The sequence below is a fragment of the Anser anser genome (genome assembly GCF_964211835.1).
Source record: "Anser anser genome assembly, chromosome: 1".
NCBI classification, from domain to species: Eukaryota; Metazoa; Chordata; class Aves; order Anseriformes; family Anatidae; genus Anser; species Anser anser.
This window is the reverse complement of record NC_139720.1, coordinates 148,333,251-148,347,935: the sequence shown is the minus strand read 5'-3', so window position 1 is coordinate 148,347,935 and position 14,685 is coordinate 148,333,251. Positions and strand designations below refer to the sequence as shown.

Sequence of the window (14,685 nt, the reverse complement as noted above, 5' to 3'; positions counted from 1 at the left end):
ATGAAATAAATTTCTTCCACAAGTTCTCATACCACTAGCCTGTACCACTGTACCGTCTTTTGAGCAAAGATCCCGCTAAATCAAAAAGCGCTCAGTCTTCTTGTCTGACCTAGTACTTGAAACCCTAAGTCAGTCCCTAGGCTCTGATGTGAGACACGGTCAGCATGGGGGACCACAGAAGTGATGTTTCCTCTGTCCTCTGCAGACTCTCTTTTCAGAGCTGCTTTGGGCAGTATCTCCAAGTTAAGGTGTCCTCTCTCTGCTCTTTCATGCCATTTTTAGCAGGCCCTTTTCCCTGGTCAACCAGCCAGATATTTTTAACCAACACTGAAGACGTCCTTGTGAGGTACTGAGAGGAAAAAATATATGGTGATTTTTCCGAATCTCTCTCCAGAATCCCCCGTCTCACAGTCGGGGTAGCAGGGTCAGAGGGTTAGAGGCAGCAGCGGGGCTACTCAGTCCTGTGGCACACTGCAGTTCGGAGTGTCCCCTGGCAAACAGAGTCTCCTGTGGCCGCTGTGAAGGCCACTTGATCACCTTCTCTCATCTCCGCCTCCATTAACCCGCAGGTCACCACAGCGCCCAGCCGGGGCAGGGCTCCCGCAGGTGACAGCTGCTTTCCTATAGCCACAGACTTCACCTCACGGGGCCGGCTGCGAGCGCCCCAAAGCCGGCCTCTCCTCGCTGAGGGTGCCCCCGTACCTCGCCTCAATGCCCCCGGAGAAACTTCTCGTCCCCCCTTCCCCAAAAAATCCCCGAGGGACCCGGCGGCGGCGGCGGGCGGGAAGCGGCTCCCAGCGGCCGCCGCCTCTCCCCTCCCTCCGGAGCCCCCCGGGCTCCCTCCCCGGCCCCCCTCAGCTTGAGGGACGAGGGAAGGAGGGAACCGAGCGCTGCAGGTGCTCGGGGGGATGGCGGCCGGCGGGCAGGAGGCGGACAAAGGGCGGCCCCCGGCAGCACGCACGGCGGGGCGCTGACAAAAGGCAGCCGCCGGCCCCCCGCTACCCACCCGGCCGCGGGCGGGGCCCCGCGGCACCTCCCTCCTTCCCTCCCGGCTCTGCCTTCTTCTCTCCCACTCGCCCGGGCGAGCTCCGGAGCGCCGGCGGCAGCGGCCACCGGGTCCTGGGGCAGGGCGCCGAGGTGAGTGGGGGCCCCCCGCCCGCCTCCGGGGGAGCGCCACCATTTTGTGGGGGGCGGCGGCGGCCGCGGGGCTGAGGTGGGCGCCGCGGGGCTGGGTCTTGTCCCGGGGGGGGGGGTGTCGCCCCGCATCTCCCCTTCTCTTCTCTTCCCCCCTCGGTTTTGGTGGCGGCGGTGGGTTTGGGATGCGAGGAGAGGAAGCGAAACAAAGGCGAGCGCGGTGACCTGCGTGGAAATACACGGATAACAGGCTGAGGGATGCGGTGGGCGCTGCGGGATGCTGAGCCAGCGCCTCGGGGGCTGTCCCGCCTCAGCCTCCCCTACCCCTGGGTTTCCCAGCGAGGCGGGTGCCCTGGGTTTTGTAGGGAGCATCCCGACAGCGGAGACAAAGCCGGCGCTGGAGTGAAGATGTTTCAAACGGGCGGGCTCGGCGGCAGGCGTCCCCCGCGGCGGCTGAGCAGGCGGGCTGCAGGATGGGAGCGAGCCGCGTGTGCTGCTTATTTACTTCCACCAGGGCTGGGCTATCAAAACAAACGGGCCACTTGTGGTGTTTATAGACTCGGGTTTTTCCCCCCTGACTTCTGCTTCTTCTTGTGTCTGCAAGAGGAAGGAGGCTTAAGTGCTTGCAATCCAAAAGTCAGAGAGCAAGATGTGTTTAAAGATTTTTTTTTTCCCCTGAAAGCCTTACAAAAGAATGTAAAACTCTTACCTTGATAGCCCTGACTATCTTGCCTCTTGCAAGCCTTTTATTTCATTTTTAAAAGTGAGCTTCTGATTTCAGAAGGACCGAGAATGCAAACAGCAAAGGCTTGGAAAGCAAATAAAAAGAAACCAAATACATGTATTTCCTGAAAGACCTCCTCCAGCTTGCCTTTTTATGATGGTCTTCGACTGCTTTTTGGGGTGTGTCAGCACACATACAGCCTTCCTGGAGCGGGGAGCGGAGCAGTCAACATAACCTTCAGTCTCGGGGTCTCAGTTTTTAAATGCGCTCACTGAGCACGGGTTGGTTAGCATGGTGAAAAACAAAGAATACAACATTAAACGCAAATGGACGTCTGTTTAAAAATGTCATGCAAGTAGGAAGGGCAAGGCAAAAAATTGTTTCGGACCACAGTTCAGGAGGGTACTAGAACACGCTCCTGACAAAAGTTGTAGGGTAGAGGACTGAGCACTCTCTTAGCACTTGTCGGTGTCATGGGTAATTTCTTGTGGTTCAGGCCTGGCTGCTAGCACACAACCCTCTTTTCTGCCCTTATCCCTTCTGAAGGGAAATTGGGGCACATCCACGCAACTTTTTTCTGTTGAACTTGGAAATTCTTGTGTTTCAGGTGGTTTCCAGAAGTGACAAGTTTCACTGATTCAGGACTGGACTATAGAGAAGTAGTTACAGAGGTTGCGTGGAAAAGCTTTGTTTGTTTGTTTTATGACAAAATATCTGTAAAGTCAGTCCTGAAGGTAACCACCTGTGTGCACTGCTGGGTCTCTGCAGGAGGTTCAAAACAGCCACCGGCTTAATCATCCTAAAATGTACACTTACTTAAAACTCTTTATTCAGTGCCCCTTTCAAGATGAAAGTTGTTGTCAATTGCCATTTCTAACAAAATTACCCTGCTGGGTAAATCTATAAGAACTTCATTAGGAAGCATTCAGCATGGTTACTCAACAGCAAATTAAATCCCAGATAGATCAGAAGGAAGCCTACCGCTCCTTTCCTAAAGGGTCTCCTTTGTCTTGCACGGCTGCCCAGCAAATTGCGGCAGGGGAGGTTTCGTGAGACTCGGCAAACCTCAGCCGGGCGGGTTACAGTAAAAGGCTGAGCGCTGCAGCTACGGGGCTCGGGATTTTTTTTATGGGCTCTTGCAAAATGTTTTTGACCTCTGCCACGCAGGGGTCGGGAAGGAGGAGGAAGAGAAGGGACTCGTGGAGCAGTTCTGTGGTGAGCCCTTTGAAAATGGACACCTCGTACGCGTTTGTCGGCGGGTCCGTGGGATGAGGTGACCCAAGCCATCCCTCAGGGACCGCTGGCCTCCAAGCCGGGGAGGGCGCGGGCGTGCTGCGCTATGTGGTCGCTGACCAAAGGCGCTGTCCCAGGAGCTTTGTCCGGAGAGAGGTCTTTGACATTCCAAACACTGATGTTCCAGAGCTTGTTTCCATGATAAATAAGTGCAAAATAAACAGAACATGCCATGTATTTACTGACGTATGGAAAGTAGTGTCTATTTTGTTTGTTTCAGCTGAGTTACCCGAGGAGTTAGGGTTTGCGTGCTTGGCCTCGGGCACCTCCGAGTCAAAGGAAAGCCTTTGCACAGGGTAGTTTCATGATGATGGCAGCGTCTTGCATTTGTTGTGGCTTTGCACGTGCAGGACTAACACGGTGTGTCGGAAATTCAGGCTTCTCATGAGAACAGGTCTCACAAGGAGAGATTTGTCGGTGTTTAAAATACGGGGTGAAGCACCCAGCCGCCTCACCCTGCACAAAGTGCTGCGGAGCTCTCTCAGCATCTCTTGTGTGTCAGGCTTATTTTAAAAATGAGGCATAGCTTGTCATTCCCTGGGGTTTTGAGGAAAAATCTCGGAAATGTGATCCAAGTGGAAACAGATACAGACGAGGAGCTCTGAAGGGACGTCAGCTGCTCTCCGTTGTGTTTCAGAGTCTCGACGCGTCACGCCGTGTTCGGGCCGGTGTGGTTAGCTGGCTTCTAAGGGATGGGACGAGCAACGAGTGGCAACGACAACTTTGCAGCGTGGGGGCAGGAGGAGAAGAAATGTAGATGCCTAATTCTGAAAGCTCAGTTTTCAGGAACGTAGGTGGCTTGGTGGGAGTTCTAAAGACTAAGGAAAAAATGGTTTTGCTAATAATGATCTCTAGGCAACAAGAACCCCGTAAGGTGGTGCTTTTCTCACATTCACATTAATGTTGCTCAGAGTCTGATTTTCATTGTTTGTATTCACTGAAAATGGAGGTCTGTCACCTCCACGGACATGAAGTTTGCACAAAACGGACAGCAAGACGCTTCACGGGCCCGGTATCTTACTAAACTTGAGGGCCTTTGTTTTTTCCTGTGATGGACAGAAGTGGAAATGCCTCTTGTATCACGTCCAGACTTCTGAGGGACTTGAGATATGGTTCACGTGAGGACGCTTGCAGCTGGTGGGGAGGAAGTTCCAGCTTTGTCCGCGTTTCATGTCGCACTTGCAAGAAGCTCTTCCCTTGCCCTCACGCTCTGCTGTGAGGGTCTGGGACCAGCACAGTGCCTACTGGAGCCTGTAGCTCTGGAAATGGAAGCAAAATTTGACAGTTTATGGTATTACTCTGTCACGTACCTGCAGGGTGCTGTAGGGATGATGTGATGTGTGTTTATCTGCTCCTTCCTTTTGTTAGATCTCTTAAAATCCGATACACGATTCTGGGTTAACTAACAAACGATAAAATGTTCTTGTGTGGCTGCCCCAAGAGGAGGAAGAAAGACAGCTGAGGGACTTCCAGTTAAACTTGTGAGTGTTCCTCAAAAGAGAAATGGTTGCCTGTAAGATGAAAAATTGAATTAATAAGAGAGCATTTCTCTTATTAAATGTGTTTGATTTTCTTCTTCCTTTGAAGAGGCCTCAGTTTAGTGCTTGCTAAATAGTCTTGCAGTTTCTTTGAAACTGGCGTTTCCTACATAAGTCCACTGATGATTTCTAATGCTTCGTGGAAGCCTTTTAAATAAAAAATGAGAACGTTTATCTTGAAGGACTTCTTAGCACCCAATTTAAATGTTGATCACAGTAAAGCTCCAAATGAAAAATAAATTAATCTTTAAATTGATTTTCTTTTAAAAACATGTAAGGGTATTCTGCAGGCCCTGGAGATAGAGAGGAGAATGGCTGCGGTTTTGATGCTATTGCTCTTTTCCTCCTCTTTCTGAGCAAAATGCGGAAGGACTTGGGAAGGGCATGAGTAGGAATACAGTATCTGCACAGGCAGAACTTGAGTAGTTTAAAAGGCATTAATAAAATCCCATTAATGAAATCTGGGGAATTTTGAAGGGCCATGAGTCAAGTGGGATCTTAACATGGGCATCTCAGTTTAATGTCTGAATTTAGGTGGGAGGCATCTAGGCTGTAATCTAAATGTACCTCATGTGTTTTGCGGTTTCCCCGTGTATGGTGCAAAGGGAAGAGCAACCGGCCGGTACCGCAAAGCACAGAAACTGTAGGGACTGCTGCATCCCAAATACATCAACTTAAAATAGTATTCTCATCAGAACAGTATTGTGTAGGTTTAAATACCGTTCATTGTATTTGAATCCATTCTGAAATAAAGAAACCTGACTTAGACCCATGCAGACGCTGGCGTCCTCTTCAGTGCAGTTTTGGGGCAGAGACCCGCAAGGCGTACCAATAGGCTCCCCGTTCCTTCAGCGGGGCTTCCCCCTCTGTCGATATGGTTGCACGGACCGTGTTTAAGGCAGCTTGTTCAGGTCAGATAACATATTAAACATTTTAAGGGTGTTGGAACGAAGTGTCATTGTGTTTATGGAAAACCAGGGTGTGAAATCTCAGTAGGTGCTAAAATAGGACCAGTTTTGCCTGTATATTTTTTTCCCTAGGGACTTAAACAAAGCAATGATGAAGGTGTGGTAAAACACGGCAGGGATTAAACCTGGCGTGAGGTAATTCACAGGATAATCTGAAAATATCAGAGATACGGTCTTCGAAGAGAAATATGTTTATATGTCCATGATATACCTGCCTGGAAATACTGCCCTGCCTAAATACCCACTGAAATAGGTAAAGAAATCCCACCAAATAGCAGCAGCAGCAGCAATCTAGTAAGAGAGACTGGACTGGGACCAGCAGGGGCACTGGGAAGAGCCCGGCGCAGCCTGGTTTGTTGCGCAGAGGTGTGTGAGGCAGATTTAACTGTCCCGGTGACGTGGCTGCAGACGATGGATGCGAGCCTGTGAGGCAGCTGGGTGCCCTATGTAGCCGGGCTACACCTGAAGGTAATTATTAACTGCTGCCTTTGTGGTGGTGTCGTTGAATTCAACGGGGATTTTGGATGGGAAACAAATTCGGTGAAGTGTGTGGGGGCAGAGGGATAAGTGAGTGGGAGGGTGGCGAGCCCTACCCAGCGGTCACTCAGAAGCTGGCCCCATCACGGGGGTAGCACAGAGCTTTTTACACAGGGTTCACGGTGCCCAGCACGCCCGCCGTGGTCCTGGAGACGGCGTCCTTCCCAGCCTACGGCACGTGCCAGAGCTGTACCAGAGCTCTGCCTTTTTTGTACAGCAGGAGGAAACCACCGTGTCCACCAGATGGACTCTGCCAGGCCCCGGGTATTGCTGCGTGTGCTTTTATTTATTTTTTTTCCTTTTTTTTTTTTTCCCAAAAAAGTATGGAAAACATATGCAGTGATTATAGTGATTATGCCCTCTCATACATTTCCCAGCTTTTTGGCGCGTGGTCCTGAGCTGTTGGCTGAAAAAGTTCACGTTACTGCTCTTAAAATCAAGAAAATGAGTGGGTCAGGAAACCTAATTAAATGAGAATTAAGGTCAGAAATGTGTGTCTCTTGCTGCGTGTTTCAATATAATTATTTCTGATGATCTTCGGGCGTTCCCATTCCTTAACGAAAGGCAATAAATGAGAATTTTATTCGTAATTTGCTGATCACTCAAGCATAGATCCACATGCATTTTTGGTTCCCCTTTCATAAGAGTGGGGGGAAAATCCACTGCAACTTTGAGATTTTTTTCTCTTTCAGAGCAGATTCTCGCTTTCTAGGGGGGAAAAAAAGAAGTTCAGGACCAGAAAACTTCAACCTTTGCTAAGTGGCTTTAGGAAGAGAAATCTATTTCATGTCTCATGGGTAATTGAAAGAAATCCCGCAGAACTGAAATAAAAATCTGTTGAAGTGCTGTGAAGTATTTCTTTCTTTAAAACTCCGGTGTGCGTGCTGCTTCATTACATGTGTGCACACTTTTTCCCAGTTGCATATAGCACATCATACGCTTGCAGAAGTAGATGCAGCGTAAAAGTAAATACTGTTATTTACAAGCAGTGTGTGCTTTAGTGCAGCTGTACCAAAACCAAACAGTTTGCTGCTGCCTGTGTGAAAACAAGGATGCGTGTGCGGGGCGCGTAAGGCAAGGCAGCTGCAGAAGAACTCAAGCAATTTGCTTTTAACTGCATTACCAGACCCCTGACAAATGTTGCAAAGCCTCAGAAGTCTGGAAACGGGAAAAGGGAAAATTGTAGCTGCTGTGCCACTGGGTAGAAGTAAAAGGAAATGGCTGTCTTTGAACTGGTAAGAAGATGATGCACCTTGCACTAATATTTAAAGCACAGTGATTTAACAGGAAATCCTCTGTCCTGTTGAAGAAATGTAATGAGAGACAGAGATGCTACAGTCCTTGGGCAATTCCTGGTAAAAGTTGCTAAATGATGTGAGATTGGTTCTTTTTGTTTATTTTTAAACAGACAGCAGAACTCTTATATCAAGCTGCCTTTTGATGGAGTTGACTTTCTTCAGGACTATAAAGTTGTCAGCTTTAAATGCAATGTAGAGAATCTCTGCATGTATCCTGGTTAGTATCTGTGGTCCAGAGGGATGCTTGTACTAGAGCAGTTAGAAACAGAGCTATCCTAGAAACACCAGGTTTTGGAACAAGTGGAGATCATGCACCCAGAAAGCATTACATTTACCTGGAGAGATGTACATCTCCCCCACGTGGGCTTGGTGTTTTCTAGGTATGCTCGGAAAAGTTTGTTGCGGCTCAGTGGTTTGGGGCCTTTTTTTTCAGTGTACCCTCTGGTGGAGAGGGGAATCCACCAGCGTGGATGAGGTGTAATTTCCCGAAGAAATCACATTTTGCCAGCACTTTGCAGAACTCCCGAACACAGATCAGCAGTCGTAAGCGTTTGGCAAGCTGAGGCAGTCGCTGTCGATTTATCTGCAACTTCAGGAAGGGGAGATTTTCCTTTGTGTAAAAGAGGAAAAACACGGAGGTTCCCTGGCATTTGTGTATGCAAATTTAGCAACCTGCAGGTGTTTCGGCGCAGCTCCTCCCTTACCTGCGGGCACAAATCAGGCTGGTGATGGGCTCCGGCCAGGCTTGGGGCGCTGCTGCCACTCGCTCCTGCTCAGGAGGGGCAGCATCCAAGGCCTCGGGCGCTCGGTCAGAAGCCAAACCAAACCGGTCTGCGCTATCGCTCCTTCCTGCCACGCTTCCAGTGTCAAGGCTTCCTTCAGTTAATGTGTTTATTAACATTTCTAACAGTAACTTCAGTTCCCCGTACTGTGGGAAGCGTTACATCGTTTATAATCCCTGTGTTGTTTTGCTTTTTGACAGCTCGTGTTCTTTCACCTAGTTAAATTGGGTTTCAGAGGGTGTTTTAAAGACAAATACTGACTTGTTCTGCTGAAAATACAGAAGGATATTTATATTTTTTGCCTTTATACGGTTGATACTAAGATTACACATAATTTGATTTTTGTATATTGTTTTTTTGTGTGTCTGATTTGCTCACAGACCTATTACGGGGGTCTCTTGAGGTTTTTATTTGGATACACATCATGAATAGCTATTATTTACTAATGTGACACCACATATGGTTATTATAAACCTCCTATTTCTTGTTTTCTTCAAATAAAATCAAACGTACCAGTAATCTGTACATGACTGTCAAATGTTTGAGGATTTCCTTTTAAGTAGGTAGGGTTTTGGGTTTTTTTTGTCACTTCTTGCCGCAAATGATTTTCTGTTTGTTTTCAAATTACAGAAATCAACTCACAGCCTTTTCATGTCTGACTACTGGTATTGGAGGTTGGTCCCGTGCAAAGAAACTGGAAGCTGCAACTGTTTTGCGACGGGCAATCAGTCTAATGAGGAGAAAGAAGAAGATACGAACCATCAGGTTGTGGTGTCAGACATCATGCAGCTTGTGCGAGACAAGCAGGAGGTGCCAGAAAGCACAGCAGGTGAGAAAAATATGTTGTACTTGAAAACTGTCCTGCTGGCTGCCAAACTGTACTAAGGAGGGGACCGATGGCTTTGAGAATTTTAGCAATGGTGTAGCATCGCTTGAGATGAGAATGGGGCGGGGATAAAATAAAGCAATAGCCAAATATTCACTCAGAGGAGGGCGATGTCAGCACAAAAATAAATGTTTAGTAGCATCCAGTGAAGAGTGAAGATTTTTACTCAGGAGTACTGATCCTTGTCATAAGGAATTAAAATAATTGCATAAAGTAATTGATTAGCAAAAAATAGTCATCCCACAGAAACCTGACCTACCTTCCCTCCTGTTTTAAAATCCTGCTCTAGAGAAACTGCTCAGAGAAGCAAGAACACAAACCTCTGCACTTTATCATACTGTTTTTATTGCTTTGATCTGTAAGCAGGAGAAAAATATAGTGAGTGCTAGTATATAGTGACAAGGATTAAGAATTAATTTTTTCCAGTACTATGTTGTATTTACCTATGAAGAAGATTGTTACTTTCATATCTGAATGAAGTGGCCTTTGCCTTGGTACAAATGTAGGTGGAATATAATGCTGTAATTTGATAAACCTTTTACATCTGATAGCAATTGATCTTTATTAATACATATTCCTTTGGTTTTATTAAATTAAAAAAAAAAAAACAACCCTCCTAGGAGATCAAAAAATACCTGCAGATATTCGTGCAAACCTCTTTAGCTAGAAAGATGATCCAAAACCGGAAAGGTGAAATCCACTAAAATGCAGTTTTGCATTTATTATACAATTACAAGGCAGGATATGACTCCTTTGTAATAAAAGCAAAAAAGTGGTTCTTTCAGCCTCGATGAGCTGATGATGCTGGTGCTAGTACAGAAGAAAACAATTCATATTCTGCTGTGGCTTAGAAGGAAGCAGTTATTAGAGTAAATGTTTTATTCATGTGTTAGTGAGGTCTCAACCAGGATGCAACACTTCTTTTGAGGTCAACAAAGAAAGATGCAAAAAAACTCTTGCAGAAATTCCAGAGAAAGATGTCAGGATGGTCAGAGATTGATGAAATACTACTTCTGTGGAAATCATGCGTATCTAGACTAAAAGAGAAAAGTGGAATGGAGAGAGAATGCATACTCTGACTTTTATGGTGGAGATCTTGGATATCTTTGTGAATTAAGGAAGAAGGTGAACACTTACGTGGTTTCACTTTCTTCTTGTCCATATCTAATAGAATAAGGATAGGGAAATGCCCATTTGATTTCTGCAGAGAAGGTTTAGACTGTTTAAGAGCTTGTATAAGTCTCTAGCATATTATTAATGAAATCTCCAGTGAAACAAACTGCTGCTATTAGTGGCCTGGGTGTACTCCTCTCAGTGCTTTGAGCTAGGCTAGGAGATTTTGAGAATTTTTTTTCGTGTGCAACACTTCTGTGATGGAAGAACAAACAAACAAGGCCTGGGAAGGCAGGCCTGGAGTATGAAGTTAGAAGAAATGTAGTTCTGTCTTGTCATCTAAAGGATTAAAATGGAAAATTGCTAGTCTTCCTCTCTAGAAATTTGTGGTAGAGCTGTGTTAGGTTTAGACTAAGGTACGTGTGTATTCTCTGTTGATGTAACAGCAAAACAAAGGTTGAGTGGTTGATCTACAAAGGAAGCTCATAAACTGCACAGATCAGAGTGAATGCAGTGAAAGCAGACCAGGAACTGAGCGGGTTTTCGTACTTACGTAGACATGGGACTACCTGTAATAACCTGCACATACTAGGCTATGCTTATTTCAGCTTTTAGCTATGGTTGCTGGCTTTCTGCCACTGGAGTCCATGTAAAAGCCTCTTTTAGTTAAAGAGGTCCTGGACTAAGTTTCCTGGTCCAAGGTGTAGCAGAAATGTAGATTTTTCATTGACGTTTACATCCATGCCTGACTTGACAACTGAATTGGAGGCCATTGATCAAAACTGTAATGCACTTGATACTATTCTTTATGCCTGGAAAAGGTGGGGCATAGTTTTCGAAATATGTACATTTGTTTTCTTTCAATTTGTAGAAGAGAATGGTGTAGACCAGGAAAGGAGCTTTCCTAGAACTAGGCATGAGAAACTTCGTTGCAGATAATTTTCTGGTAAAGTTGTTGAATTTTAAGTTCAGTCTGAAAGCTCTTCGTGTGTCATAACTGATATTGTTGCTAGTATCAGGGATTGAATGAATCATTGTGTTTATGGCCATTTTGTTGAGTTTTGACTTGTAAGAAATCATGGTTCTTTATTAATACAATCTGCATGTTAATATTTTCTGAATTCATCGAGGGACTGCTAGAAAGAATCTGCTCTGAAAAGAACTACAGTGGCATAACATGATAAATATAGTGGGCAATTTGCATGTTGGGTAGTTAAACTTGATGGGTGGTTGTTTTGCTTTAGTTCTGATACTTGTTCAGATACTTCTCTCAGGAAAAGAAGCTGCTATTTTTGTGATTGGTAAAGAAAGCCGTAGTGCCTTGCTCTGTGAAGCCAAGCACCACAGTCTGGTGGGAAGAAGAGGAGAGAGAAATGCTGCTGGAGAAAAAAAAATACTGCTGTAGCAATGTTACTGGAGTCTTTTCACTTCTCTATTTTTGGCTTCTGTAAGCAAATGTGATGGGTCTTAGTCTCCCATGCAGCCTAATAATACTGCAGGATGGAGAGCATCTTGCTGCTCTTCTTAGTTAAACCATATGTTACTGCTGCTGAAGTTTTAATGCCTCTGTTCCCTCCCCCTCCCTAGAAACTCATCTGCTATGCTATTGATACTATATTAATAGCAATATTTTTACTGCAATGGTTTTCTAGAAGTTATAATTAAGATCAGGTCTTCCTTGTGTCTGGGAGTTTACACATTTTTGCTGGAGAACATTTTGCATCTTGTAATGCTTAAAAGCCTAGCTTGAAAACAATAGCTGAGGGAACATGCAAAACGCAGCTTGAAGCAGAGCATAACCGAGATGGAAGCACAGAATCCTAGAATATCCTGAGTTGGAAGGGATCCACAAGGATCATCGAGTCCAGCTCCTGGCTCCACACAGGACCACCCCAAAAATCAGACCCAATGTCTGAGAGCATTGTCCAAACACTCCTTGAACTTCGTCAGGCTCGGTGCTGTGACCACTGCCCTGGGGAGCCTGTCCCAGTGCCCGACCACCCTCTGGGTGCAGAACCTTTCCCTGGTACCCAATCTGAATGACAGTGTCCAACTGAGTTGTGTGTGCTATTGCCTCATTGCAATTTGTGTAAGACATCATTCTCATTCTTCTCTTTGGAAGGGGCCTGAAAATAGAAAGAGCATGGAGAAAGGATGCAGTTGTGGAAGACAATCATGAATCATTAAAAAATAAATATATATATATATATCCGATACATCTATCACTTCTCTGTGCCTGTTCTGTTGTTCTACCTGGTAAGGATTGGACTTCAGGAATGTTGTGCTTGGAGGCGTGTTAACATATCAACATTTTTTTGCTTGGGGCTATTCTCCTCTGAAGATGTTCTCCTTGAAACAATTGTCACCCTTTTTGTTTGCTTGCTTGCTTGTTTGCTTTTTCTTCAGTTCAGATTTATTTGGAGTGTGATTTTTTTCACACTTTTTTTTAACCTCCTGCCATGATGCTAAAGCAATTGTAAAGCAGGGGGAACCTTACAGTATTTGTGTTACAAAAATTTTTCTAGTGTAATGTCTTAGGAACAATAACTGCTGTTGTTGTAACAAACAGAAACGAGGGTGCTACAAACAAAGATTTTACAAAAACGGGGATTATCATGACTGCCCAGGTTTTGAAGAATCAGGTACACAGGTGATTGCTGATCCTGAAATCTGAAGTTTCTTTGATCCAAACTTATCTGAGAAGACATACTCAGTAAGTAAAAAATATTTTCTAAACATTTTAAATTATAAAAGGGATGTATTTTTTGCCATTTAAAATGATTATTAGGATTTTTATGAGAAATTAAAACGCGGCTGAAAAGATAGGTGAATATGTGATATGCCAATTCTAACAATTGTAATTGTGCTGCAAAACAAATAATCAGGTGTTGCATTCACAGGCACTCAAAATGCTCCTCTGTTACATTCACATGCTCTTGGAAAGAAACATGCTTGGTATCATCTCAGAGTCTTAAATTGCATTGTTTTGCATATATAAACACCTTTACGGTCCTACTGAATGGCATTACTGAAATGGTCATCTTTGAATTATATACTTGTTAGATCATCACTGTCTGGAATAGTTTGTTCAAGTTACATTAGTAAGACCACTGATAGCTTATCACCCGTGTCAGAAGGGGAGGGGGATAAAAAAAGGCAAAACAAACAGTCTCTTAAACACTTGTACATCCTGGCAACTCCAGTTATACCCTGAAATCCTTAATTCCCCCACTGCTGCTAGCCACAACTGCATAAATAAAATATTTTGGTAGTAATGTATGAGAGAAACGCTGTAGCACTGTAGGCATTCATTATTTTAATGGCACTGTTACAGGTTAAGTGACTCTATTCAGAAAAACAATAGCTAATGCTGTTTCAATCAAGTCCATTCTATTCCTTAATGTCTACAAATACAACCTTTTAAAAGTCTTAACTAAAATATAAGAGATAGAAGATGATTCTGATGGTAGCTAAAAGAGTGACAGGATTAAATCATTGTGTTTCTGAGGAGAAAATACAATATATGCATATATTTATACAATATATTGGCAAAAATCCTTTATTCTTGGAATTGTTTTACATTGCCCAAGATGTTGTATCATACTTGAAATTGTATTGGAATTTTAATTTGCAAGGCTGTACACATTACACCATACCTCAAGTAACTCCTTAACAGAAAGCTTTCTCAGCAGATTACTTACAAGCTAGAGTAATACAGCTAACCAGTATATGTAGATAATGAGGCTATAAATATCATACCAAGTATTGTTGGTGGGATTTTTTTTTTTCATAAACTAAAACAATTTGTCAAGACAAAATTTGTGAGGCGTTCAGAGATTCCTGTTTTAGAATTCCATATGCGGCTCCAAAAAGACTGCTTTTACCATGAGTGACAACATCGTGGTGTAATCTGATTAACATTGGTACGTCTTCTGTGGAACAAAGATGGTGTTAAAAACTTCTGAAGCTGTCCACGCAGATGCTAAATAGCCCGTGACCTTACTTGCCTTTAAAAATAAACCGATGAGGAGTCCCTAAGCTGTAATATACAAGCCACTTAGGGATACATGGTCCGGTACAGAGCTGGGAGCTATCGCTATCACTGGTGGTATCTGATGTAATGCTCAAGGGGGAACTCGGAATCTTTTTTATTTTTGGTGAATGTAAAACTGGGATTACTCTAACTGTTGGCAGAGAAGGGTGTTTGGCGCTACACTTCTCTTTGCCTGCCTGATGGCAGTGGGTTGGCACTAAAGGACTGGCTGGATTTTCCTTTGGGATCTTTCAAGTATATCCGTGTTGAGCTTTCTATTTGGCACTAGTAATTTGATATGAGGTGCACGCCCAATTAAGATATATATTATGTGTGCACAGTTCATATTTCTTAGTTTTCAAGGCTATTTTCTTACAAC

At 44.5% G+C, this 14,685-nt stretch overlaps 1 protein-coding gene across 7 annotated transcripts in view; it reads left to right on the top strand.

The window, feature by feature from the left end:
• The first annotated feature begins 994 nt into the window (after window positions 1-994).
• MCF2L (MCF.2 cell line derived transforming sequence like) overlaps window positions 995-14,685 on the top strand; it is a 161,774-nt gene continuing 148,083 nt past the window's right edge. For 4 of the 7 annotated variants that reach the window (XM_083834916.1, XM_083834915.1, XM_083834913.1 and 1 more), the window contains exons 1-2: window positions 996-1,137; window positions 8,905-9,103. In XM_083834916.1, the coding sequence (XP_083691042.1) occupies window positions 8,926-9,103 (178 nt within the window). In that variant the 5' untranslated portion in view covers window positions 996-1,137; window positions 8,905-8,925. Of the gene's footprint in view, window positions 1,138-8,904; window positions 9,104-14,685 lie in introns of those variants that run through there. The other 3 variants (XM_083834901.1, XM_083834917.1, XM_083834909.1) reach the window with 3 other exon arrangements.